Source organism: Taeniopygia guttata, chromosome 5, assembly GCF_048771995.1.
Source record: "Taeniopygia guttata chromosome 5, bTaeGut7.mat, whole genome shotgun sequence".
Taxonomy (NCBI): Eukaryota; Metazoa; Chordata; class Aves; order Passeriformes; family Estrildidae; genus Taeniopygia; species Taeniopygia guttata.
This window is the reverse complement of record NC_133030.1, coordinates 62,792,503-62,818,402: the sequence shown is the minus strand read 5'-3', so window position 1 is coordinate 62,818,402 and position 25,900 is coordinate 62,792,503. Positions and strand designations below refer to the sequence as shown.

Genomic DNA, 25,900 nt, shown 5'->3' with positions numbered 1-25,900 from the left:
GAGGGCAGGGATGGGTGGGAGGTTGGGAATGAATTTTATCAGCAGCAAGCACTGACCTTGTTCTCCCCACACCCAGCCTCCTGCTCCCTTCTCTCCAGGTCCCCCCCCCCATGTCACCTCTCCTTTGCCTCAACTCTGAGCTCACTGTGGATAAATTCAGAGTGCAATGGGCTGGTCCTGTGCCTTCCCTCAGTGGATGTGAACATGCCAGGATAATTATTGGCGTGTTGGATCAGAGAAAAATCATATATTAATTGTGTAATTACAGCAATTTAAAAGCCCTCAGGCCTTAAACACTTCTGCTTGCTGGCAGCTGGCAAACCATGAGGCTTTCATGGCAATTAGCATACCTTGCATGAAATATTCAGCAACCTAAAAATATGGTTTGGGTTGGAAGGGACCCCAAAGATCATCTTAATCCAACCCCCTGCTTTGGGCAGGGACACCTTCCATTATCCCAGGCTGCTCCAAGCCCTGTCCAGCCTGGCCTTGGGCACTGCCAGGGATCCAGGGGCAGCCACAGCTACTCTGGGCAACAAGAGCTTCAAACTTGTTGAGTTTCCAAGTCAACTTGGCCATTGGAAAGGCATTTGCACCCCTTTAAATCATCTTGTACCCCAAAACCCCATAGCTTGTCTGCACCATCTGCTTCCTTGGGCTACCCTGCAGGGAAGAGGGGACTTGCAAAAAAAAATTAAAAAAAAAAAAAGGACAAATCCTGTGGTCACCTGGTGGCAGGGATTCACTGGAGGCAGAACATCCCCTCCAAGCACCTACCCTGAACTGGCCACCGTTGCCATCGTCCAGCTCCAGGATGTATCCTTCCACCTGCACCGTGGACAGAGGGGGCTGCTTCCAGGACAGGGTGGCACTGTTGTTGTGGGTGCAGCACTCCTCCAGCTGCAGGATGGGCGGGGCCGGCACTGGGGAGGAGACTAATCACCAATTAGTGCAATTAGTGCAACCCCGGGGCAGGCGGGGTGCAGTGACTGCCTGGGTGAGGAGGATGCAGAAAGAATTGTTCTCCCACCAAGCTCCACCAAATTCCTCCCCCCCCACCGGCCTGGTGAAGCTTTTCTGCTTTATTCCCATTTTCTAATTAATTTTGGAGAATTATGGCAGCACAATGTGGCTGTTTTGAGCTGCCTGGACCTTTCATGCAGCCAGTCCCAAACCTGGGACAATTCTCCCACAGTTCTGCAGAACTCTGGGTCAGCCCTGCTTTTCCCTTCAATAAATTCACTGCAACAAAACTGGGGGGGCTGAGTACCCCCTTTGGCTCCCATCAGTGCACAGGGGACAGAAAGGACTGCCAGGGTTTTTTCTGCTGTGTTTGGGCATCTCCACATGTGTCCCACAGCCAAATTCTGCTCTGGAAAGCACAGGAGGAGTGACAGGGAGATGTGCTCTGACACATCCTCAACAGAGCTGCTCCTCCATCATCCTCATCCTCACTGGCCAAAGGGCCAAGAGCCAGTGAAAACAGACAGAGAAATCAGACAAGGTGGGGAGGAGCCATGGATGCCTGGGAAAAGCTGGATTTGCCCAGCATTCACCCTCTGTGACTCCTCCAGGGATGCCTTGGGGTTGCTCACTGCTCCTTATTGAGGCCTCAGGTGTTGCCCTCCCTCCCCTGGTGCTGTGACACAGATTTGGGATCCAAACCCAAACCTTCTGCAAGTCTGCAAAACCAACAGCTGATTTCCACAGCCAGGGTGAGCTGGGAGGAGGAGGAGGGGTTTGATAAGAGGAGGGTGGGCGGCTGAACCAGCAGCAGATTTGTTCTTATTAATTAAAAATAACCCTCTGGGCTAAATTGCAGGAAGGGAGGGCAGGAACACAGGAATGTGAAACAGCAATCCAGCCTTCCCTGGGTTTGCTATCCAGAAATATTCCTGACATTTCAGATTAACAGCCTGGCCAAGGCAGCACCATCAGCTGAGGATGCTCCTTGTGGTGCCAGAGAAGAGTGTGGCCAACATCCTTCCTGTCCTGGCCACACCCTGGTGTGTGCAGGCAGCTCCTGGGCCAGGAATTCCAGCGGTGATGGGGATGAAGAGCAGTGCCAGACCTGCAGCTGGAGGTACAGGCCGGGTTCAGTGTCCTCCTGAGCCCCTCTGCATCTTTGCCAGCTTCCCTGGGCTTGCCAAACCCCAAATTTCTGATGGGCTGCAGCAACCCTTGGTGGGACAGAAGGAGCACAGAGAGAATTGGGAACAGCGGGGAAATGAAAGCCAAAATGATGATCTCAACCAACAGGGAGGTGAGGAGAGGGAGGGCAGAGCCCAGGCTAGGTGACCTGGCTCTGTTTGGAGGGACATCTGCTCTGTGACAGATGCTGCTCAGCACTGAACGAGCACGGGGATGTGAGGAGAGGTTTGGGAAAAGCCTTGTGCTGCTGCCAAAACAGAGGTCCCAACCTGCAGAGCACTTCTGAATGCACTAATAACTTTGTCAGGGCACTTTTTAATGCACTAGTAACTTTTTAATGCATAGGAGGGCATTTCCAGGCAAAGCCAAACTGCTGGCACCTTGCTCTGGCACACTGCTGCCCAGGGATCCAAGACAGGGAGGCAGATGGTTGGCTCAGGATGCAAAACCCACAGGAATGGGCATAACTCTGGGTCTGGGGTGCCCAGTCTTGCTGGGAGGTTGTTGGATTAGGCCCTTTTCTGACCCAGGAGTTTTATAACTTTTATTCCATTTTCAGTTTCATGAGAAGGGTGAGACAATACAGATGTTATAACTCAATCAGAAGCCAACTATTTCCTAATTACAATACACTGTAAGTGTTTCTTGGGCTATCAGCCTTTGCCACACCATGCTGTAATACTTTAAAGCCAATAATCTAAAATTACCCCTCGCAGGTCCTACTACAATGCATCTTTCATAGTTCCATTTCTCCAAATTATTTAGTTTAATTTGCAAAGCCATCCTTTGAAACTTGATTTAAGTTCTCTTTTTCTCATAATCACATTTATCTTATCCTATAGCATTTCTAAGTCAGCATTTATTTCAAAGTTTCTGTACTATGCCAGCCTTCTGTTAAGCTTTGAGAATTCTCTACGAATTCATTTCTCCCAGGAGGTGAGAAACTCTCCTTTTCTGCCCTTTTCCTTGGGATGAGCTGCCTGCCAGCTCCCAGCAGGAGCAGAGCAGAGCTTTGGGAAGGCACTGGAAAGATCCTTACCTTTCATCTGCACGAAGTCCAGCTGGTGGATGGACTGCAGCAGAGGGGCGTTGTCGAGGTTCAGGTCGAAATCCGTGGTCATGCGGGGGGTGAGCGTCCCCTTGCCCCACTGATCCTCGGTCAGGTGCACCCTCCTGATCAGAGCATCCGAGATCTGCAGGGCAGGAGCAGCCTCAGCTGCCTGGCATGTGTCCCAGCCTTGTCCCCACCCTGCTGTCCCCTCCCTCTGCCTCCCAAGGCTGGTGTGTCACTCGTGGTTTCCAGCATCCCTCTGCCCTGCAGGCTAGGCTGGAGCAGGGAGCCCTGGGGTTTAGTGCCAAAATATTGGAAACCCCAGTTTTACAGAGATGGGGCAGCTGAGGGCTGTTTTACAAGGTTTTATTTCATTATCAGTCTCATTGAAGGGTGAGACATAAGAGATGTAAAACTCAAGGCCATTCCATCAGAAGCCAGCCTATTACCTTATAAATGTTTTCCAGCCTATTATCTTTTGCCACACAATCCTGCTAACACTTCTAACACCAATCACCTATTATTTTACCCCATGTAATCTTGCTACAATGCATCTTTCACAGTTGTAATTCTCTAAATTATCTGGTCTTTTTGCAAGGCTCTAGTTTGAAACTTATTTCTAGTTCAGGCTCTCTCTCAGCCATGTCATCTCTGCTCCATGGCCTTGCTAAGCCAGCACACCTCATCTCAGAGTTTGCACACACATGTACAAGGCTGTGTGAGCTTTCAGCCAGGTTTTGAGAATCCTTTACAAATCCCTTCCCCACAGCAAAGGCAGCCCAGGAATGCCTGGTGGGATGCAGCTCCCAAGGGCTGGCTGTTGTCTCTCAGGGGACAGCCACAAGCACAGTGTTGTTGCCACAGGCCCCCAGCTGGGTGATAATTAGCACTGACTCCATGATTGCAGAAGGCTGATCAATTGCTTTATTATATCATTCTATACTATATTATTCTACACTTATTAAGAAACTCAGTAACCCTTCCAGCCAGTCCAATACAGCTTTGATCTAATTGCTCAATCCATCTAAACACCATCCAGTGTCCAATTAAGAAATCACCCTTTGGCAAACAAATCTCCATAACACATTCCACGTGCACACAACAGCAGGTGCAAGTGGAGATAAGATTTGTTTCTCATTGTTTTCTGATCTTCTCACAGCCTCCCCTGGGAAATCTGTGCCTGCTGCCACACAGTGTGATCCCTGCTCCAGAGCTGCACCATCCCCTCCCTGCTGCAACCCTCTCCCCAAAAATCTCCCTGCCCTGACGCTGCCCTGGAGGTGACCAGAAGCAGATCTTTGATTTTCTGGGCCCATCCCCAGCCCTGCTGCACTCCCCCAGGCGTTCCCACCTGCAGGAAGCCGCTGGGGTCGTTCTCCTTGATGACCTCCAGGCAATATTCCATCAGCCCCGTGGTCTGGCGCAGCTTCACCGTGCAGTGCGAGATCTGGTCCCTCACCACCTGCAGGGGACAGGGACAGCAGGGTCACAGGGAGAGGCAGGACTGGCCAGCACTCAGCACTCAACTCCAGATCTTTCAGAACCTAAGGAATGTCCCAGTCCAGAGCATCCCTCTGGCTGCCCTGGATGCCTCCAGCCCCTGGCAAAGAGCCCAGGAACCTTGGCAGCAAACGAAAAACACCGGTGTGCTGGAACTCAAAATGTCCCTCAGACATTTTTGGAGGTTCCAGGCCCTGGTCAGAAGCATTTGAGACCCTGGCAGGCAGCTGGAAACAGCTGTGATGTTGGGTTTGAACCATGGGATGAGTTACCAACTTTGAAGGTGGAACAAGCAGTCACAAAAGTTTAGATATTATAGTATAAGTAGTTACAAAGTAGAGAGGAGAATTTTTTAGTATTGTACAGGGGGGTTTTAACACCTGTACAGGGGGGTTTTTACTTTGTACATGGGGGTCAGACTGTAACATAGGTGAGATCTAATAAACATGTGAGTGCTAACAAGAAATACGTCACACTTTTAATTCCAAACTTAACAAAACAAAACAAAACAAAACAAAAAGAAAAACAAAAACCCAGCCAACAACAAAAAAAAAAACCAACCCCAAAAAAACCCCAAAAAACAAACAAACAAACAAACAAAACAAACCCCAAAAAACCCAAAAAAATGAAACAAAACAAAAAAACAAAACAAAAATCCCAAACCAAAACAGAAAAAAAAACCAAAACCAAAACCAAAACAAAACACACACAAAAAAAACCCCAAAGAATCCACACTGACCCATTTCTCCAGGTCCACACAGATTTTAAATCCCTCCTGGCAGCCTGCACCAGGGCTGGACACCCCTTTCCATGAAGAAACTTTCCCAAATATCCAATCTCAACTTCCCCTGGTGCATCTTGAGGCTGTTCCCTGGGAGATTTGGGACAACATCCCTGCTTGTGTGAAATGCCATTCAACACCCCCCAGAACAGCCCCATATTTTTTGGGGGCAGCCGTTCCTGGCTGCTTTCAGCAATCCCAGCCCGGTGCTCCCAGGCTGTGGCAGAGGGAGGCTGCAGGAGGGGGTGCAGCAGAGGGAGTTCCCTTATTGCTTCTCTGGCCCAGGACACCGTCCAGAGGCTCCTGGAGATGCTGGCTGGCTCTGAGATGGAGCTGGACCTGCACATGCTGGTTTTGGCCTCAAACACTGCTGTTGTTGGAGTGGGGAGTTGATTCAGTTCCAGTTTCTAACACTTGAGTGCACTGGAACAGCTCTGCTGGGCTGAATCACAGAATTCCAGGATGGTTTGGGATGGAAGGGATCTTTAAAAGCCATCCGGTCCCACCCCCTGCTATTGCAGGGACACCTTCCACTGTCCCAGGCTGCTCCAAGCCCTGTCCAGCCTGGCCTTGGACACTTCCAGGGATCCAGGGGCAGCCACAGCTGCTCTGGGAATTCTATTCCAGGGCCTCCCCACCCTCCCAGACAGGAATTCCCAATCTCACATCCATCCCTGCCCTCTGGCAGTGGGAGCCATTCCCTGTGTCCTGTCCCTCCATCCTTGTCCCCAGCCCCTCTCCAGCTCTCCTGGAGCCCCTTCAGGTCCTGTAAGGATAAAGCAGAGCCAGCAGCTGGTCCTGGAGATCCCACTCCTACACTGACCTTCCTGAAAGAGGGCAAGCCCCTGGATTTCCTTCCTCAGTCCATCCAGGAGGTGCAGAGCAGCTTTTTGGCTTTGTGTGACCCCTCCTGCTCAGAGAGAGGGCTCAGGACTTGTCTGCTCCTTGTCTGTGTGGATTTTGGGTCTCCCAGCTGCACACCAGGAGATAAAACCTTTCTGTGGGGTGCAAGCCTGCTGTCAGAGCTCATCCTGGCTGTTCCAACCAAGCCAGAGGCAGTGCATTAAGGGCATCCCACGTGGAATGCCTGGAAAAGCCACACTGACCCCTCTGTGGGGAAATGCACGTGCCACTGGGAAGGCAGCAAAGATGGGATTGCTAAAACAATCTTCTTATCTTCTTTGCAGCTTAAATCTCTGTCTGCTTTGCCCAGGATAATGAATTTGTGAAGCTCTCCCTGCTGGAGCTGATGCTTTCCAAGGATTTCCAGCAGAATTGCCATCTGCTGCCTCCAGCCAGGAAACAGCATTTGCTGGGTGAAGACATAATAAAAGCTTTTTTTCTTTTTCTGTTAAGGTGGTCAAAGACCAGAAAAAAGAGGCTCCAGCAGTGGAGACACTCCAAACTCCCAGGGCAGGTGAATCCAAAGCTGCAGCTCTGTCCCAGCCCTTCCCTAGCTCTGATCCCCCCCTCAGGGATCCAGCATCATCCATCTGGAGCAGCAGGGCATAAAACAGCATTTTAATTTCACCATCTCTACAGCACAAAAGCAGAAATCCACTTTGCCTTCAGCACCAAACTGCTTTTAAGGTAAAAAAAAAAGGATCTTTGGTTGGGATCTACTGGGACTTTTTACCAAATACCATTTTTTCCCCTTTAAATGCTAAATAAGGCAACAGCCAGAACCTGGCTGCTAATTCCAGCCTATTAAAGGGGGTTTTGTGCACTCACAGCAGTTCACCACAACCTTAAAATAGGACAGTTCTTTCATGAGCTTTTCTTCCCTGAGATGACATTAACTATAATTTACATTTTAATTTTAATACAGCTCCTAGAAGGCAATAACATCTCCACTGAGCTCTACTTAAGTGTCCTCCTCCTTTTTTTAGTGCTTGGGTGGGTAACAGATTTCAAGGCACTCATTCTTCCCAGTGCCTGGGCTGAGTCCTGCTGGGAATGGAATGTCACATGGAATGTCACCCTCCTCACCCTGGTCACCTGCAGGGCCCTGGGGATGGCAGGTGGTGCCCTGTGCTTCTGTGGTGACTGAAACCCTGAAGAAGGAGCAGCATGTCACCTCTGGAGAGCCAGAGCCATGGACAGAAAGCCTTGGGGAGTGTTTTTTGTCACCTGCTCTCCTGGGAAACGCTGTCTGCCCGAACAGCAGCCTGGAGAAACCATGGAGCAGAGGCATCCCATGGCTTGAAGGCTGGAAAAATACTGGAATGGTTCCACAGCGCTGCTGAGAGCTTCAGGAGGTGCTCCCAGAGCTCAGCCTGTGTGTGTGGTGAGCTGAGGAGAGATTTCTTCCTGGGACAAGGCTCTGTGTGCCCTGCCCAAAGCTGCCCGTGCTGCTGGAGGACATCACCCCTCAGGAGAGACCCCAGTGCTCCTCACAAACCAGGAGCAGCAAGGGGAAGGCCACACAGGGATGTCTGTCCTGCAGGCAGAGCTGCCCTGGCCCCAGTGCTCCTCCAGATGTTGGTTTTTGAAGCCCAGCCATGAATCCGGCCATGGTGGGAGGCTGCAGAAGGGCAGGGAGAGGTCCCTCCCAAGCTGGTGGCCTCACAAGCCTCTCCCTGCCCTGCAGTAATTAGTGCTGGCCCAGAGTCAGGCCTGGATCTGTGCCTGTCCCCATGGAATGTGTGTCAGGACAAAGCAGGGCAGTCCCAAAGCCAAACCCACCCCAAATCCAGGCGCCAGCCACACAAGGATGGGAACAGGGGCTGGGAACTGGGTCCTGAGAGGTGCCTGTGGCCCTGTGCCAGGGGTTGGCTCTGTCCCCCTGTGCCTCTCATCCTCCCTCCATCCCACGGTGCCAGGATGGCCAAAATCCCACTGGGCAGGAGCAGCAGCTCACGGAGACTCCGGGACAGGAGCCAGGACACTGCGGCTCCGTGCTCCAGCTGGGGTCTGAAAGGGCTCCCTGGCACTGCCAAGGGAGTGAAAGGGTCTGAAAGGGCTCCCTGGCACTGCCAAGGCTCACTGGTCACTCATCTCCTAGGGTGAGGTGCTCCAGGACAGGGCACACAGTGACAAGTGGACACACAGGACAGGACTCCTGTGGGAAAGGGTGAAGTTCCCAGCACAGGTCGGTGGCCAAAAGTGTCCTGTGCTGATGTGAGCATCCCTGGAAGTGTCCCAGGCCAGGCTGGACAGGGTTGGGAGCAGCCTGAGATAGTGGGAGGTGTCCCTGCCATGGCTGGGGTGGCACTGGGTGGGATTTAAGGTCCCTTCCAACCCAAACCAATCCATGATTCTGATTCTAACTGGGTGAGGCTCAGGTGCCACCTCTGCCAGGGCACCACAGATCCCTTCCTGCCCTTCCCACAGCACCTGGAGCTGCAGGAGCTTCAGGGAGGGAGGCTCCAGGGCTCATTGAAGAGTCCAGTCACAAACCCAGGGCTGTTTCTTCTTCTAAGGACCAGGCCTGGCTGGTGACAAAGCCCAGCTGATAATGAGGGTGGATGGGGGTGGGACGGAGGCCATAGGACAGGACAAGCAGTGGGATGCTGTGGGAATCCAGGGCTTCCCTCTGGCTGCCCTGGCAGGTTTGGGACCCTGGCAGGGGTCAGGAACCCCCCTGGACAGAGCCCCCAGAGACACTGGCTGTGATCTCTGTCCATGGAAAAGAGTTTTCAATCTCACAGGATGAATTACAAGCTTTGAGTGTTTGATATAAGTAATAATTAAATGTAACACGGGTGCAAAAGTAAAATTTTAGGTTTCTAGATGAGGGGTTCAGAGGGGACAAGATGGAGGAAATTGGGTGTGTCTTGTCCTTTTTCTCCTTCTTCATGCCCTCCATGTTTCACTGTGGTGTTGGCATTTTTCTGTTGGTTCAGGCTGGGGACACACTGTCCAACGTAGGTGACAGATATTGGCACGTTATTGTAAATCCAGCACAGGTAGTTTGTGGTATTTAATGTTTGTACCATCCCACTGAGGGCAGAGCCCCACACGCTGCCCTGCAGGACAGAGCTGCGGCAGGGCAGCAGAACATGTTAGAGATAAACAGAATAAACAACCTTGAAACCAGCACAGACCAATTATGGCTTCTGCTTTGGCAGCGGGGCAGAAAGACAGAGACTTTTACAATCTCAGAATCATCAATACCCACAGATTCCGACAGGATGCAGATCCATGGACAGGACAAGCAGTGGGATGAAGATCCATGGACAGGACAGGCAGTGGGATGAAGATCCATGGACAGGACAGGACAAGCAGTGGGATGCAGATCCACTCCTCCAGCCAAAGGCCTCTGTGGGTTGTGCTGAGCAGGGAAATTGCTTTGTGCTGCCCAGCTTTGTGAGAGTTTAATTAACCATGCCCTGAAGGGGATGAGGGGAAGGGAGCCCACCAGGCACTGGGGGTCCCCTCTGTGCTGTGGCTGTTTGGGGCTGTGTTTTGTTGCTGCAATCAGCACTGATGGTGGGCTCTGTCCCACAAAGCTGCCATTGTCCCCCTCCCCATGGAAATGCCCTCGTGCTGCCCATGGTCTGCATGCAGAGAGGCCTGGTGGCCGTCACCCTCATTTTAGGCAGATCCAGGAATCCCTGTGGCAGCCTCCTGGGTGGCCCAAAGCAAGGTCAAGAGACACAGAAGGCAGAACACTGGAATGACCTCGAGAGGGAGACCCTGGAATCCTAAATGTGGGTGTGACATCCCTCAGCTGCACTCCATCCCTGATGGCCAGGGTGCAACCCCCTTGTCCAACAATTCTGGGCATGGCTGCACCTCTTCCACTGCTCCCAGGTGAGACCTGCTCCTTTGCTTCCCTTCTCAGCCCCACGTCAGCTGGGAAGACGTGGTGTGGTGACAGTGGGAATGACACAAACCAAGAGCCCCCACTGAGCTGCACCTCTGCTCCCCAACACCACAAACCTCAGTGCCACCACCCCGAGGCCATGCAAGCAGAGAAACCAGAGCCAGTCCTGCTCCTGGTGACAGCTCTGACACCAAGTGGCTCAGGACTTCAGCAGAAGTTACCCTCAGCATCCTGCAGGATCATTCCAGAAGCATGGGAGCAACATGTGACAAGAACAAAGCGATTTTCCAGGCTGTACACGTGGTTTTGCTGACCTAAGGACTAGAAATGAACCCAAAAATTCAGCGGGAACCACCCGGAGGAAGCAGCGCTTTGGCAGGGACATGCTGCGAGATGGAATTCACGTGGAAAAGGAGGGACCCTCCCCAAAAAACAGCATCCCAGTCCTCATCCCCAGCCAGTGCCAAGCCTGCAGGAAGCTCTCTGACCACCCAGGCTCACCTTCAGCTTGTGCTCATGCTCCTTGTTGACCCGGGACAGCAGCTGGGCTTTCCTTCTGTTGAGGGCGTCGATGAGGGCGTCGCACTGGGCCACCAGGCAGGCCTCGAACTCCACGCTGTTCTCCTGCGGGCACAGAGGGACTCACAGCCCAGGGAACATCCCCAGACCAGCTGGAAAACTGCATTTTCCTTTTTCGTGGTGCCACAGGGGTCGTTTTCGCCCCTGCAGCTGCAGCACTGCGGATCCACAGCGTTGGATGTGGGATCTGCACGGCCTTGGGTCGTGGAAAATGTGGTGGTGGTGATGCCTTGTGAAACCTGCCCTAGAGCAGAGGCTGGATGGAGTTACAGAATAAAGCAGGGATTTATTAAAGGATCTCCTGCATGGATCCACCTTGGGCAGCACCAGAGCCCAGCCAGGGCTGCACCCAAATGAACCAAAATGGCCCCAAAATGCACGAGCGCTCCCGGGGCTCTCCCTGGGATCAGTTCTGCTCCATTGGCACCTTGGAGTTCATTGTCCCATTCCAGCTTTAGCCCAGGCAGTCCCACCCTGCTTGTTTTTCTCTCTCCAGCCCACGGTGTTTGTGCTCCTGGGCTGAGATTTGGATCATTTGTCCTTGGTGCCCAGCTGGAGCAGGAATTGTTTTGTCTCCCTGCTCTGTGCAGAGAGCTCAGCATGCCCTGGTATGGAGCCCAGACCCACACACTAAAGCAGCACAGAATGTGAAATATAGAAAAGGTAAACCTGAGGCATCAGTGAGGAACAGGTTTGGATCCACCCATGGCAGAGATGGGAAGGGCTCAGGACTCTGCTGTTCCCTCCACGGTGCCAGGAGCAGCAGTTCTGGGAAGGGTCCAGGGGGGCAATGTGGAAAACAAGGTTCCTTTGGGAGAGCACCCACCCAAAAAGCTTGGGGAGAGGGACAGGGGATGGCTCATCCTGGTGGGAAGGGGCAGTTTCTCAGCTGGAGACTCAGTACCTGGATTTGCTGCACCATGTTGCGGAGCTGGACCAGGAATTCCTTTGCCTCCTTGGCTCTGTCTGACAATCCATTCAGGGCCTGGGAGAGCTGGCTCTGCAGGGGAAGCAAACAGCAAGGTCACTTCCATGTCCAGGACTCATCCATCCCCCAACACAAATAGAATTGACCCCACAGAGTTCCCTCTCAAGCACTCTAAGTAATGGAACTAGCAGGCAGAAACAGAGCTTGTAACAATCAGGAAAATCCATGGAAACAGGGGAAAAATGAAAGCAAACACGGACAACTTCAGTTATCTGCACGGACCTTGCTGTGCTAACAGGCAAGCTGTGGAAATGTGGGCAGATTCTCCCAGCACACCCAGATCAGAGCTCTTGCAATGCAGCTGATGGATGGTGTAAGAGACCAGTTGAAGATTTAATTTGATCTGAAATGGGCCCATCTAATGGTTTTCAGCAAAGAGACAGGATTGCGTGGGATTTGGGCTGGGGATGGGCTGCAGCATCCCACAAAGGTGTGCCTGAGTGCAAGGAGAGGCAAAGGAGGGTTAACCATCATACCCTGGCTTTAGGAAGCAGATATTCAGTGTCCACCTCCTCCACAGGCTTCCCTGGGTGATGAGGGACAAGCCACATCCACCCTGGCTCTCCCAGGGAGCCATTTGCTCCCTCCCCTGGATCTGTGTCCTCCAGGGAATCACCAAAAATGCTGTAGGGTCTGACCCATGTCTGCTGGGAACACAGGTCAGGCCACCTGAGCCAGACTGAAAATCACCCAAAGCCTCCTGGAAGTGAAAGCTGGGGGAAATGGATTTATAGAAAATTCTTAAAGCTTAACAGAAAGTTTATATAGTGTGTATCTGTATGTAAACTTTGAGATAAGTGATGTTGACTTAGAAATGCTGTGGAAAAGGATAGAGATTGTTGAGAGAGAAATGGAGCTAGAAACAAGTTTTAAAGGATGGATTTGCTGAAAAAGACTAGATACTTTGGAGAAATAGAACTGTGAAAGATGCATTGTAGTAGGACTTATGAGGGGTAATTTTAGATTATTGCCTCTAAGGCATCTGCAGCATGGTGTGGCAAAGGCTGATAGGCCAAGAAAGGCTTATAGTGTACTATAATTAGGAAATAGTTGTTTTCTGGTTGTGACAGTGTGAATTATAACATCTGTATTGTCTCAGCCTTCTCATGAGATTGAAAATGGAATAAAAGTTTTAAAATGCCTCTCAGTTGCAACATGTCTAAGTCAGAAAAAAACCCATAATCCAAGAGAAGGTAAAGGTCTTTCTGCAAAATACTGACTCCTCCTTCTCCCTTTGGAGTGGGAACACTCCCACAGCCCTGAGCAGCAGAATTTTGTAATAACAACCATTATGTTCATCAAATGCTTTTTCTTTTTCATTTTGATGGCTCTTTCTGAACACTCACTCGGGAATCTTCCCACTCTCCCCCTTCTGCCATCACAGCAGTGTGTGGATTACCTCAAGAGCTGGCCAAATCACCCTCAGCAATTTTCCTCTGCGAGAGGTTTTGCCTCTTTTGTGGGCTGAAAATTGTTCTGCAAACACCCCGTGGGTTTTGGGGGGGGTGATCTTTCTTTGAGGCAGACACAGAAAGGTGCTGGGAAGGTGGTGGATGTGCCCAAATCTCCAAAAATCTACTGTGCCCATCCTTCTAGGGATCAGGATGTGGGCAGTGGGCTGGCAGCCCTTCCCAGAGGTGCTGTGCCCCCCTGGATGCCAGTGTGGGAGCTGGAAGTGAGGTGGGAGAAGGGAGAAGGGCTCTGCTCTTGCTGGGCTGAAATCAGGAGTAAAACCCAGCATTGCTACCGAGGAGAGCCCTGGCAACCCTTTAATGGCCCAGAAAATAATGGCCCAGAAAATGACCTGGCTGCTGCTTCCCCCCACTGAGGAGATCTTTAATCTCACCCGAGTGCTTCCTGCATTTCCTTTGTAATTTATCTTTAGGATGTGGAGCTAATCAGGGAATGCATCTCTAATAAAAATGGGATTGCTAGATCAGCTCAGCAGGTCCCCCCATCCCTCCTCCCTCCCCCAGGCAAGGTCAGAGCCCACAGGGACAGCCCAGCCCTGCCTCTTCCAAAGCCTCCATCCCCTTCCTCAGCCCTCCTGGGTTTGGGGAGATGCTCCAAGCCCAGCAAGGTGTTCTGCTGAGAGCTGTGTTGCTGCAGGGCCCAGGTCCCTGATAACACAGGCAATTAATGGAAAAAATCAGCAGGGGTTGGTTGTGTTTACAAGCTCCTCATTAAAATTGCAGCATGTTGTGTTGTTGTTTTTTTTTTTCCCTTAAAGTCTTTAAAAGGCTTTTCTTTTTTTTTTTTTTTTTTTTCCCCATTAACATGAATTTCATAAAGGGTATCTTTAGATCAACATAATTCTTTGAGGCTTTCCTGATAGGAAAGCTTTTTAAAAGTGGGCTTAAAATTTAATAAGAGCTCTGTGGTGCCTGTGTTTGTTGTCCATGGGGGTTCCTTCACCCCAGGCACCCCCAGACTCGCAGCACAACAGCTCCCCTGGTGCAGCAAGCTTGGAGCCTCCATCAAAAGATGGTCCATCAGCTCAGAGCATCCCTGTGTGAAAAATGCATATTTTATGATTGGCTTTTTGCAAATATTACAATGAATATTGTATGTGTAATGTTAGAGGGTTATGCTGTATTAATTCTCTTAAGTAATGTGTTAAATATATTTTTAGGTTATAACACAATATTAAAATAGAAACTGTGCTATGTAAGATACTTTTTAACTAGCTCAAGAAAGAGATGAGATAATCAAGACACTCTTTGCACAGAGATAACAGCAACAGGGCACATAAAGAGTTACAACCTCCTTATTGGAAAAAACAAACATTCTTCCACCTTCTCTCTGTCTTTATGGAACCACCAGGATTAAGGGGAAGAAGCTGACAAAAACCAGAAAAACTCTTAATTTGCAAGGAATTTATGCATCATATATCAGATATCTGAATATGCAACAGCTTAGTGCTTTTAAGGGTTATTCCTTTGCTCCCAATGCATGTTTTTGGCAGCTCAGTGCCCAAAAACATCCAGACATCCATAATTCTTTGCTTTTGATTGTCTTGTAATTGTCCTAACTCTAAATTTTTATTACTCTAATTGTATTACTATTTTTACAACCACTTTATTATTATTAAACTTTTAAAAATTCTAAAAACCAGTGATGGGCGTTTTTCACACCTTTCTGTGGGTCACTGCACCCCTTCCTCAGCTCAGCCCTTCCCTCTGCTCCAGATATTCTTTTTGCCTCCAGTGCAAGTGAGGGAAGAGCATTATCTAGTCTAGAAAATGTAATTTTTCCAGAGTTTTAAGGCCAGTTCTTACACATCGGGTGGGCACAGGTTGCTCACTGGACACAGGAGCTCCAAGGTTCAGCATTTCACCAGCAGGAGCTTCATCCCCATCTCCAGAAAGCCATTCCCCTTTGTCCTGTCACTTTATCCCTTGTGCAAAGTCCCTCTCCTGAGCTGTGGATATCCTGGAATGCTGCACTTTGCATCTCCATGTGACAACAAAATCATTGTGGGTTTTTGGGGTCGGGAACCCTGCTCTGGGGACATCACCCAGTGGGCCTGGCAGCTCCCATGTGCTGGAGTGGAGCTCAGCCCGACCCTCAACCAGCACAGGCAGGGAGATTCATGAGTGTGAAATGAAGAAAAATCCCATTTACCGGTGCCTTAAAATCAAGGGGATTTATTCTTTGTGGAAAGCTGCCCTCTTTTCTCAATGCTCTCAGTCCAAGGCAATAAGAAGAGACCTCTGTGATTCACATTAGCATTAATGGGAGCTGAGCATTTAAATCTCTCTGTCCCCAGAGCACTCAGGGGGGAATCTGTCCTCTCTTTGTGCTCACTAATAGCTCCAGAACCCTCCTCCTTCCCAGGCTGACAAAGGGATTTCTGTCACTCTGATTCTGCCTTGTCCCAGCCCAGGGATGAGAGCAGAAGGATGAAGGCTCAGGAGCGCTGAGCAGGCTCCAAGAAACAGAGAAAAGCATCATTTTAACTCTGCATCGTCAGAAGTGCTCTGGTTTTCCTCCTGTACAGCCCAGTGATGGAGCTCATGAATGCTGACTGTGAGGTGAGGAGGGAGCTGGGCTGGTTATTTTTGGGGGCACTGGGTGCTGGATGGGTGTGACAGCTCCATCTGGACAAGCCTCAATTCACTGCTGTTGGACACCAGCAGCGGTGAGGAACTCGGTCCTGGTTCATTGTTTGCAGGCTCTGGCACCAGGCAGGATCATAAAATCACAGAATTGCTGAAGTTGGAAAAGCCCTCTGAGATCATGGAGTCCAACAGCACTGCCAAGGCCACCACTGAGCCGTGTCCCCAAGTGCCACATCCACCCATATCCATTTGTTTTAAATCCCTCCAGGGATGGGGACTCCACCACTGCCTTGGGAAGCTTTTTCCAATGCCTAACCACCCTTTCCACAAAGAAATTTTCTCAAATATCCAACCTGAACTCCCCTGGAGCGACTTGAGATGGTTTCCCCTTGTCCTGTCCCTGTTCTCTGAGGCAGAGCCCAACCTGGTTGTCCCCTCCTGGCAGGAGCTGTGCAGAGCCACAAGGTCCCCCCTGAGCCTCCTTTGCTCCAGGCTGAGCCCCTTCCCAGCTCCCTCAGGGACTCTCCAGCCCCTTCCCAGCTCCCTCAGGAACTCTCCAGCCCCTTCCCATTTCCCTCAGGAACTCTCCAGCCCCTTCCCAGCTCTGTTCCTGTCGGAATCTGTGATATTGATGATTCCCAGATTGTAGAAAGTCTCTGTCTGTCAGCCCCGCTGCCAAAGCAGAAGCCATAATTGGTCTGTGCTGGTTTCAAGGTTGTTTATTCTGTTTATCTCTAACATGTTCTGCTGCCCTGCCGCAGCTCTGTCCTGCAGGGCAGCGTGTGGGGCTCTGCCCTCAGTGGGATGGTACAAACATTAAATACCACAAACTACCTGTGCTGGATTTACAATAACGTGCCAATATCTGTCACCTACGTTGGACAGTGTGTCCCCAGCCTGAACCAACAGAAAAATGCCAACACCACAGTGAAACATGGAGGGCATGAAGAAGGAGGAAAAGGACAAGGCACACCCAATTTCCTCCATCTTGTCCCCTTTGGACCCCTTATCTAGAATCCTAAAATTTTACTTTTGCACCCGTGCCACACTGAATTATTGCTTATATCAAACACTCAGAGCTTGTAATTCATCCTGTAAGATTGAAAACTCTTTTCCATGGACAGAGATCACAGCCAGTGTCTCTGGGGGCTCTGTCCAGGGGGGTTCTGACCCCTGCCAGGGCAGCCAGAGGGAAGCTCTGGATTCCCACAAGTTCCCTTCCCTGGACACACTCCAACCCCTCCTGTGGCTTTGCTGTGAGGAGTCCAGAGCTGTCCCCAGCACAGGGGACAGGCACTGCCCTGCTCCTGTGGCCACACCGTGCCTGGTACAAGCCGGGTGCCTTTGGCCTCTCTGCCCACCTGGGCACACGTTCAGCTGCTGGCATCAACACCAAACTCAGCAAAACTCACCCCAAAAGAGCTCTTGGCATCACACAAAGAGCCCAGTCCCTTCTCAGACACCCCAACCAGCCCCTGCCTCTTCTCTGCTTCCAGCCAAGTCACCTCCCAGGCAGTTCTTCCACTGGAGCATCCCTCTGGAAGTGCAAGAGGAGAGGAACACCATGGCAGGGCAGGAGCTGTTCCCAGCTCTTCTGCTCCTGCCCTCCAAAGGATAAGGAGCTGTCACAGATGTTGGAGCTGAACCCATGTGAGTCTTTCATTTAATTAAAGCACAGGACCTGCAGCATTTGAATCTTGAGGCCAGCCCTCTGTATGTGATGGCTGCCTAATAAAAATGGGATGTTTAATTAAAACTCGCATTCAGTCAGGAAGTTGATGAAGCTAAACTGCTGCTAATTGGCTTTTGGCTCCAGGGCCTGACTTTTGGATTCAAGGCTGCCTCTGGAAAGAAACCAGGAGCTGCAGCCTGGGCTGAACCTGCTCCTGGACACTGCCAGGGATCCAGGGGCAGCCTCAGCTGCTCTGGGAATTCCAGCCCAGCCAGGAATTCCCAATTCCCAATCTCCCATCTGGCAGTGGGAGCCATTCCCTGTGTCCTGTGCCTCCATCCCTTGTCCCCAGCCCCTCTCCAGCTCAAGGCAGGGTTGGATGGGGCTTGGAGCAACCTGGACTCAGGGAAGTGGGATGGAATTAGATGGTCCTGAACATCCCTTCCAACCCAAACCCTTCCTTGCTTCTGTGGATCTGCAATCTCAGCTGCAAATATCTGTAACTGAGCCAAAGCAGGTGACAGGAACGGGCCAGGGCTCTGAATGATCCCTCTGCAAAGCTCCACCACTCTGCTGCTGAGCATTTGACACAGCTCCAGCTCAGCATTCCCTGGTTTTCCATGAGAAAAAGTGATCCCAGCCTGCCAGAAAGCTGAAAATCAAGCAACAAATCAAGGAAGAGCCTACACTTGTCATGAGAAGGACACGCACACAGAGGCAGGTTTGTGAGCACAGCTCCTGGGTGCAAACTAGGAGAAAAAGGAATTTTTAGGAATGGATCCCACTCCCTTAATGCATTCAACAGGGGCCTCGGTTCTCCTCCTTTGTTGCAGTTACCCCAGGGAATCTGGGGAGTGCAGGAAGAAGCTGAAATGTAAATCCTCAGGTGGAACAACCCCTGGGAGAGCAGCTCCATGAGGGAGCTGCTCCTTGGGACTTGAGGGGTCGGACAGTGCCTCGTCCTGGATCCTGCAGGGACCTGGCCTTGGGCACTTCCAGGGATCCAGGGGCAGCCACAGCTGCCAGGAATTCCCAATTCCCAGTCTCCCATCCATCCCTGCCCTCTGGCAGTGGGAGCCATCCCGTGTCCTGTCCCTCCCTGCCTTGTCCCCAGTCCCTCTGCAGCTCAAGGGCAGGTTGGATGGGGCATCCATCGGGGCTGGATGCTCCTGCTGTCCCTGCCACAGCCTGGAGAGCAGCTGGGATGTGCAGAGATGATCCTGAACACCACCTGGATCTCTGGGGCAGGAACCTGCACAGGGAATTATCCTGAGGTGTGGGAATCCAGAGCTTCCCTCTGGCTGCCCTGGGACCCTGGCAGGGGTCAGGAACCCCCCTGGACAGAGCCCCCAGAGACACTGGCTGTGATCTCTGCCCATGGAAAAGAGTTTTCAATCTTACAGGATCAATTACAAGCTCTGAGTGTTTGATATAAGTAATAATTAAGTGTGGCACGGGTGCAAAAGTAAATTTTTAGGATTCTAGATTAGGGGTCCAATGAGGACAAGATGGAGGAAATTTGGCGTGCCTTGTTTTTTAGAGGATGTGGTTTATTTTTCTTATTTTTTAAATAGGTATGAAGAGTGAGTTTGGTTCACACCTTTATAATGTGGTTCAGAAGGTCACAAGACCCCTACTCACAAAGCACTGTTAATAAAGATATTTATGTTTTTTAGCTAATCTTTAAATATTTTGTCTTTGAGTTTGGAGGCTTCAGCAGCTCAGCCCTACCCCTTCCACACGTGGCTAAATCCGTGTCCATTCCTGGGCCCAGCCCCACCAGTGTCTGAGGGGTTTTTTGCTTCCTTAGTGTTGGAATCTGAAATTCAGGGAACTCTCAGAACTTTGGGCCTGTGAGCCAAAGTCTAGAATTAAACCCAAGATTTGATTTGGGACCTTGGGAAAGGCTCCCAAACTGAGGTGCTAGAAGTGAGAATGTGGATTTGTAGTTTAAAGCAGAGAGACATTAAATTAAGAAGAAAGTTTAGAGTTTTAAATAGAAACTTTATAACTTTAGAAAGTTCAGAGTTTAAGATATAGAAATAAAAGGAGTTTAGAATGCAGCACTGTGGGTTTGTGTGTTATAATGTGATTGGCTAAGAAAGCTCACACTGTAACATGGCTCCATATGATGAAATATTTAAGGATTAAATATTTAAAGATGAAATATTTAAGGGTCAAAACCATCAATATCCTTGTTGGCAGTGTTTTATTGGTCAGTAACTCCTTAAAAGGGAGACCCAAATCTGACTCTGACACGGCTGAGCGTATTTTATATTCTATCATTCTATAACTTACATATTATTAAACATATATTGTTCTTTTGTATACATTGATCTTATTCAAGCATGAATTTCTTGTGATTTTTCTCAAGCCCCTGACCACAGTTTCTCATGATTATTTTTACTATTAAACAGTAATTATATTTAACTTCTAAACAATCATTGCACCTAAAAATTATATCATTTATCATATACTGGTTACACAGGGGCAGTTCTAGCAAATAAAAGGCCAATACTTTCCCAGGAAAAAAAGTATTTTTCCAGGGCCTACTAAGCCTAACTTTCCTTCTAACTCCCCAAATCCCCATGATTTTAAAACCCTTTTATTATCAGTGGCAATGTCTGTCACCCATCTGTACTTGCCTAGGCCCAGCTGGCTGCCCAGAGCCCCCCACCCTGCACCCTGAGCAGTCCCCAGCTTTGGGGGTCATCCTTGAAAGGAGATTTTTAATGTTTTAAAAATTATTTGTTCACCAAGCCCTGCACTGGAATCTCCTGGAAGCAGGAGATTTAGGGTAAAAACCATCAATTCTTCTCTTGGCATGGATTCTGAGGCACGTAATAGTTATGTCAGAGCTGTGAAAGAACAAGTCTGGGCTGCAGACCTGCTGCTAGGAGCCATGTGGGTGAGGGCCTGGCTGGAGTGCCTGGGATGATGCAGGGACAGGTCACCCACTGCTGAAATGGTTTAGGTTGGACGTGGTTTGGGTTAGAATTGGTTTGGGTTAGAATTGGTTTAGGCTGGAATTGGTTTTGATGAAAGTGGTTTGAGTTGGAATTGGTTTTGATGGAAGTGGTTTGGGTTGGGAATGGTTTGGGAAGAAGAAGTGGTTTAGGTTGGGAGTGGTTTGGGTTAGAATTGGTTTAGGTTGGAAGTGATTTAGGTTGGAATTGGTTTTGATGGAAGTGGTTTGGGAAGAAGAAGTGGTTTAGGTTGGAAGAAGTGGTTTAGGTTGGAAGTGGTTTGGGTTAGAATTAGTTTAGGTTGGAAGTGGTTTAGGTTGGAATTGGTTTTGATGGAAGTGGTTTGGGTTGGGAATGGTTTGGGAAGAAGAAGTGGTTTAGATTGGGAGTGGTTTGGGTTAGAATTGGTCTAGGTTGGAAGTGGTTTAGGTTGGAATTGGCTTTGATGGAGTGGTTTGGGTTGGGAATGGCTTTGATGGAGTGGTTTGGGTTGGGAAGAAGTGGTTTAGATTGGGAGTGGTTTGGGTTAGAATTGGTTTAGGTTGGACTTGGTTTAGGTTGGAATTGGTTTTGATGGAAGTGGTTTGAGTTGGAATTGGTTTTGATGGAAGTGGTTTGGGTTGGAATTGGTTTGGGAAGAAGTGGTTTAAGTTGGGAGTGGTTTAGGTTGGAATTGGTTTAGGTTGGAAATGGTTTAGGTTAGAATTGGTTTGAGTTAGAATTGGTTTAGGTTGGAAGTGGTTTAGGTTGGAACTGGTTTTGATGGAAGTGGTTTGGGTAGAAGAAGTGGTTTAGGTTGGAAGAAGTGATTTAGGTTGGAAGCGGTTTGGGTTAGAATTGGTTTAGGTTGGACTTGGTTTAGGTTGGAAGTGGTTTAGGTTGGAATTGGTTTAGGTTGGAATTCGTTTTGATGGAAGTGGTTTGGGTTGGGATTGGCTTTGATGGAAATGGTTTGGGTTGGAATTGGTTTGGGAAGAAGAAGTGGTTTAGGTTGGGAGTGGTTTGGGTTGGGAATGGCTTTGATGGAAGTGGTTTGGGTTGGGAATGGCTTTGATGGAAGTGGTTTGGGTTGGGAATGGTTTGGGTTGGAATTGGTTTAGGTTGGAAGTGGTTTTTAGGTTGGAGCAGTGTTCTGTCCTGCTATGAATCCTTGTGCTCCCTCGAACCTGCCATTCCCTGGCACACCTCAAGCACTGAGTGGGATCAGCCTTGGTTTAGCTCATTCCCTGGAAAAGGGCTGCTCTAGGAGGATTCCTTGATGAATCCCAGGATCATTAAAAGGTTGGAAGAGACCTCCAAGATGATCAAGTCCAACCTTCCAGGTTGGCTGAAGCTGAGCAAGGCCAGTTTTGCCCTCAGGGACACCCAGTGTGGATCACTAATGTGACTTTTTTGGCTGTCCCTGGTATTTGGACTGAACAAACACCAGAGTTGTGGGATGTCCTGGGCAGCTCTAGGATGTATTAAGGATTCTCTGTCCTTGCTTTGATATAGGATCCAGTCTTTGCTTTGCTTTTTGGGGAGAAGAAATGTAAGCACCTCGTAACAGCCCTTTGATTTTGTCCAATTAATTCCTGGTTTGCTTCATTAATGATCAACAGAAAATGATCTTAGCTTTTCCCTGCCAGCACCTGACACAGGTCCTTTTGAAAGCACAGACAGAACTGCAGGAGCTGTCACAGGGATGCTGAAAAACACTCGCTCAGGAGCTGCTGCTCCCCCACAGGCACAGAGAGGGGCAAACGAGGTAAGGACAGAAAGTAAAAACTCCAAATATGCACTTGTTGAGTGAGTTGGTGATAAGATTCACTCTCCATGATTTAGGTTGTGTCCCTGAGAGGAGGTGCTGCAGCCCTGCACAGACATCAGGGGGGAGAACCAGGACAAGAGAACTCCAAATCCATGTTGAGTCTGGCTTTTTTGGGGAGCTGAGCCCTGGCAAGAAGATCCCAAACTTTGCTAAGGGCTGGTCCTTGTGTCCTGAGATCCTGCAGGGCCAGCCCTGGGACACTTCCAGGGATCCAGGGGCAGCCACAGCTGCTCTGGGAATTCCAGCCCAGCCAGGAATTCCCAATTCCCAATCTCCCACCCATCCCTGCCCTCTGGCAGTGGGAGCCATTCCTGTGTCCTGTCCCTCTGTCCTTGTCCCCAGTCCCTCTCCAGCTCTCCTGGAGCCCCTTCAGGCCCTGCAAGGGGCTCTGAGCTCTCCCTGGAGCTTCTCCTCTCCAGGGGAACATTCCCAGCTCTCCCAGCCTGGCTCCAGCCCTTGGAGCAGCTCCATGGCTCCTCTGGACTCCCTCCAGCAGCTCCAGGTCCTTCTGATCCAGTTTTCTTTTGTCCAGCCTCCCCCACTGCCCTTTATTTAATTCCAAACCTCCTGCAGAGGCAAATCCCTGTCTGCTGGGCCCTGGGATGTCCCTGGAGATGGCTGAGTGGGATTTTTGGTGTGAGGCCACTGGACCCTGGGAGGGTGACCTAGAGGGAGGTGTGAGCTCTGCACCTCAGGGCAGCACTGGGGGAACAAAGGGAATGCCTGGAGCTGAGCCTGGAGCTCAGGACACCACAGCTGAGGCTTTAATTCCTCTTCCCTTCTGTCTGCTGCCCTGTGCTGAGGGGAATCCAGGGCTCTGAGGCTTAGGAGTGAAGGGAAAATGCCACAAGGAGCAGGGATCAGCTGGGGGGGATTAACTGCTCAGGAAATGCAGCTGTGGCTCCATTAAAGGCCTTTCTCTCTAATTAAGGCACTGCAATGAATTTGTTGCTTCTCAAGTGCAACAGGAATGCTCTTTCTGTGGCTGCCTGAGATGGGGCAGATCTTCCTTGAGGAGCCAGCTCCTTCTGACCTCCTCCAGAAGCTGAACTCTGCTTCCTGAGGCTGCTTGTAACTGCATCCATTGCCCTGATTTCCTGGCAATAATGAGTAACATTACTGCTGATATTTGCTGTGCAATGACTTCCCCAGCAGTGCTGAGTGGGGAGCTCCATGTCCATAATCCACCTCCCTGGACTTCTCCTGGTGTGGGAATCCAGAGCTTCCCTTTGGCTGCCCTGGGACCCTGGCAGGGGTCAGAACCCCCCTGGACAGAGCCCCCAGAGACACTGGCTGTGATCTCTGTCCATGGAAAAGAGTTTTCAATCTTACAGGATGTATTACAAGCTCTGAGTGTTTGATAAGAGTAATAATTAAGTGTGGCACAGGTGCAAAAGTAAAATTTTAGGTTTCTAGATGAGGGGTCCAAAGGGGACAAGATGGAGGAAATTGGGTGTGCCTTGTCCTTTTTCTCCTTCTTCATGCCCTCCATGTTTCACTGTGGTGTTGGCATTTTTCTGTTGGTTCAGGCTGGGGACACACTGTCCAACGTAGGTGACAGATATTGGCACGTTATTGTAAATCCAGCACAGGTAGTTTGTGGTATTTAATGTTTGTACCATCCCACTGAGGGCAGAGCCCCACACGCTGCCCTGCAGGACAGAGCTGCGGCAGGGCAGCAGAACATGTTAGAGATAAACAGAATAAACAACCTTGAAACAGCACAGACCAATTATGGCTTCTGCTTTGGCAGCGGGGCTGACAGACAGAGACTTTTACAATCTGGGGATCACCAATACCCACAGATTCCGACATCCTGGGTGCTTCCTCAGGGCTGGGTCTATGCTGGCAAGGGGAGCAGCTCTGGGTGAGCTGCATCTCACGTTTCAGGGTACCAGGAGGCCAAATTTCTGCAGGTGCCCTTCAGCACAGACTCTTCTGTCCTGGATGTTTGTCTGCAACGTGTCCTGCCCTTCATCATCCCCAGGGAAAGGAAATCTGCCTGGATGTGCTTGGTTGCAGCAGGCAGCCCCACTGATGGCAGAATCCCAGAATCCCAGAGTGGTTTGGGTTGGAAGGGATCTCAAAGCTCACCCATTTCCCACCCCCTGCCATGGCAGGGACACCTTCCACTATCCCAGGCTGCTCCAAGCCCTGTCCAACCTGGCCTTGGACATTCCCAGGGATCCAGGGGCAGCCACAGCTGCTCTGGGAATTCTACTCCAGGGCCTGCCCACCCTCCCAGCCAGGAATTCCTTCCCAATATCCAATCTAAACCTACTCTCTGTGTGAATCCATTCCCCTCTGTCCTATCACTCCATGCCCCTATAAAAAAATCCCCTCTCCATATTTCCTGTAGCTGCCTTCAGGAGGTGACAGCTTCTTTCTCATTTCTGGCCAAGAAAAGACCTTTTCAGGCCGGGCTTGAGCAGCAGGGATGTGGCTGTGAGTGCTGGTCCAGCAGAACTCCCAGAATTTCCAGCTGCTCGGGACACCCCTGGACTGAGCCTCAAGGGGAGGGAGCTGCAGGAGTCACTGCTCAGCTGTGACTTCTTGTGGGAAATAGATTTGTAATTAATTCTCAAAACTGGATAGAAAGTTTACACAGTCTGATAGATCTGTATGTAAACCCTGAGACAAGGGGGACTGATTTAAGGAAGTTACAGAATAGAGAGGACATTGTTGAGGGCGAGATTGAACTAAAAACAAGTTTCAACAAGTTTCAAAATATAGCCTTGCAATAAGAGCAGGTATTTTAGAGAATTAGAACTATGAAAGATGCATTATAGTAGCACCCAACCATTGGGTTGTAGTAGCAACCCAAACCATTTTGTGTTTCTTGTTATGAATTCCCACCAGTTTTAGAATTAAGAGTTAAAAAAAAAAAAAAAAAAGATTTAGGGACAGAGCAGCCTCTCTCCATGACAAACACCAAAGCAGATTTTCACACAATGCTCAGGGAACACTGAGCCATGGTCCAGCACCTCAGCTCTTCCCAAGGAGTCCCCCAACATGAAAAGCAGGCTGTGAAACACTGATGGATGGTGTCATGGCCATCTTTAATTATATCCTGGAGGCAGCAAACCCCTCTCTCTTCCTCAGCAAGCTGCTGTCATCTCCCTAAAAAACCACTGCTCCACTTGAGCTCCCTTCTGCTTCAGGCCTGAGGAATGCCAGAGGGTTTGAGCTCATCCAGAAGAAAATGAACTCCTCAGGGATTGCTGTGAAATGCTCCTGTTTATGCAGGACAAATGAGCACTGGGGGAACGACTGCCAGAAAAGGTCAAAGGAGCTTTAAACCACTTCCAAATTAAACCAATTCTATCCTAAACCACTTCCAACCTAAACCACTTCTTCCAACCTAAACCATTCCCAACATAAACCAATTCTAACCCAAACCACTCCCAACCCAAACCACTTCCACCAAAACCAATTCCAATCTAAACCAATTCCAACATAAACCACTCCCAACCTAAATCACTTCCAACCAAACCACTTCTTCCAACCTAAACCATTCCCAACATCAACCAATTCTAACCCAAACCACTCCCAACCCAAACCACTTCTTCCAAC

The 25,900-nt window shown here is 49.9% G+C and overlaps 1 protein-coding gene across 5 annotated transcripts in view; it reads right to left on the bottom strand.

Annotated features, from left to right (window-relative positions):
- Positions 1 to 25,900, bottom strand: part of TRIM9 (tripartite motif containing 9) — a 61,830-nt gene that overhangs the window by 15,307 nt on the left and 20,623 nt on the right. For 3 of the 5 annotated variants that reach the window (XM_030273204.4, XM_030273207.4, XM_030273209.4), the window contains exons 2-6: positions 11,735 to 11,830; positions 10,753 to 10,875; positions 4,554 to 4,664; positions 3,191 to 3,344; positions 778 to 935 (exon numbers count right to left, since the gene is read on the bottom strand). In XM_030273204.4, the coding sequence (XP_030129064.3) occupies positions 778 to 935; positions 3,191 to 3,344; positions 4,554 to 4,664; positions 10,753 to 10,875; positions 11,735 to 11,830 (642 nt within the window). The remainder of the gene's footprint in view (positions 1 to 777; positions 936 to 3,190; positions 3,345 to 4,553; positions 4,665 to 10,752; positions 10,876 to 11,734; positions 11,831 to 25,900) is intronic. The other 2 variants (XM_030273205.4, XM_030273208.4) reach the window with 1 other exon arrangement.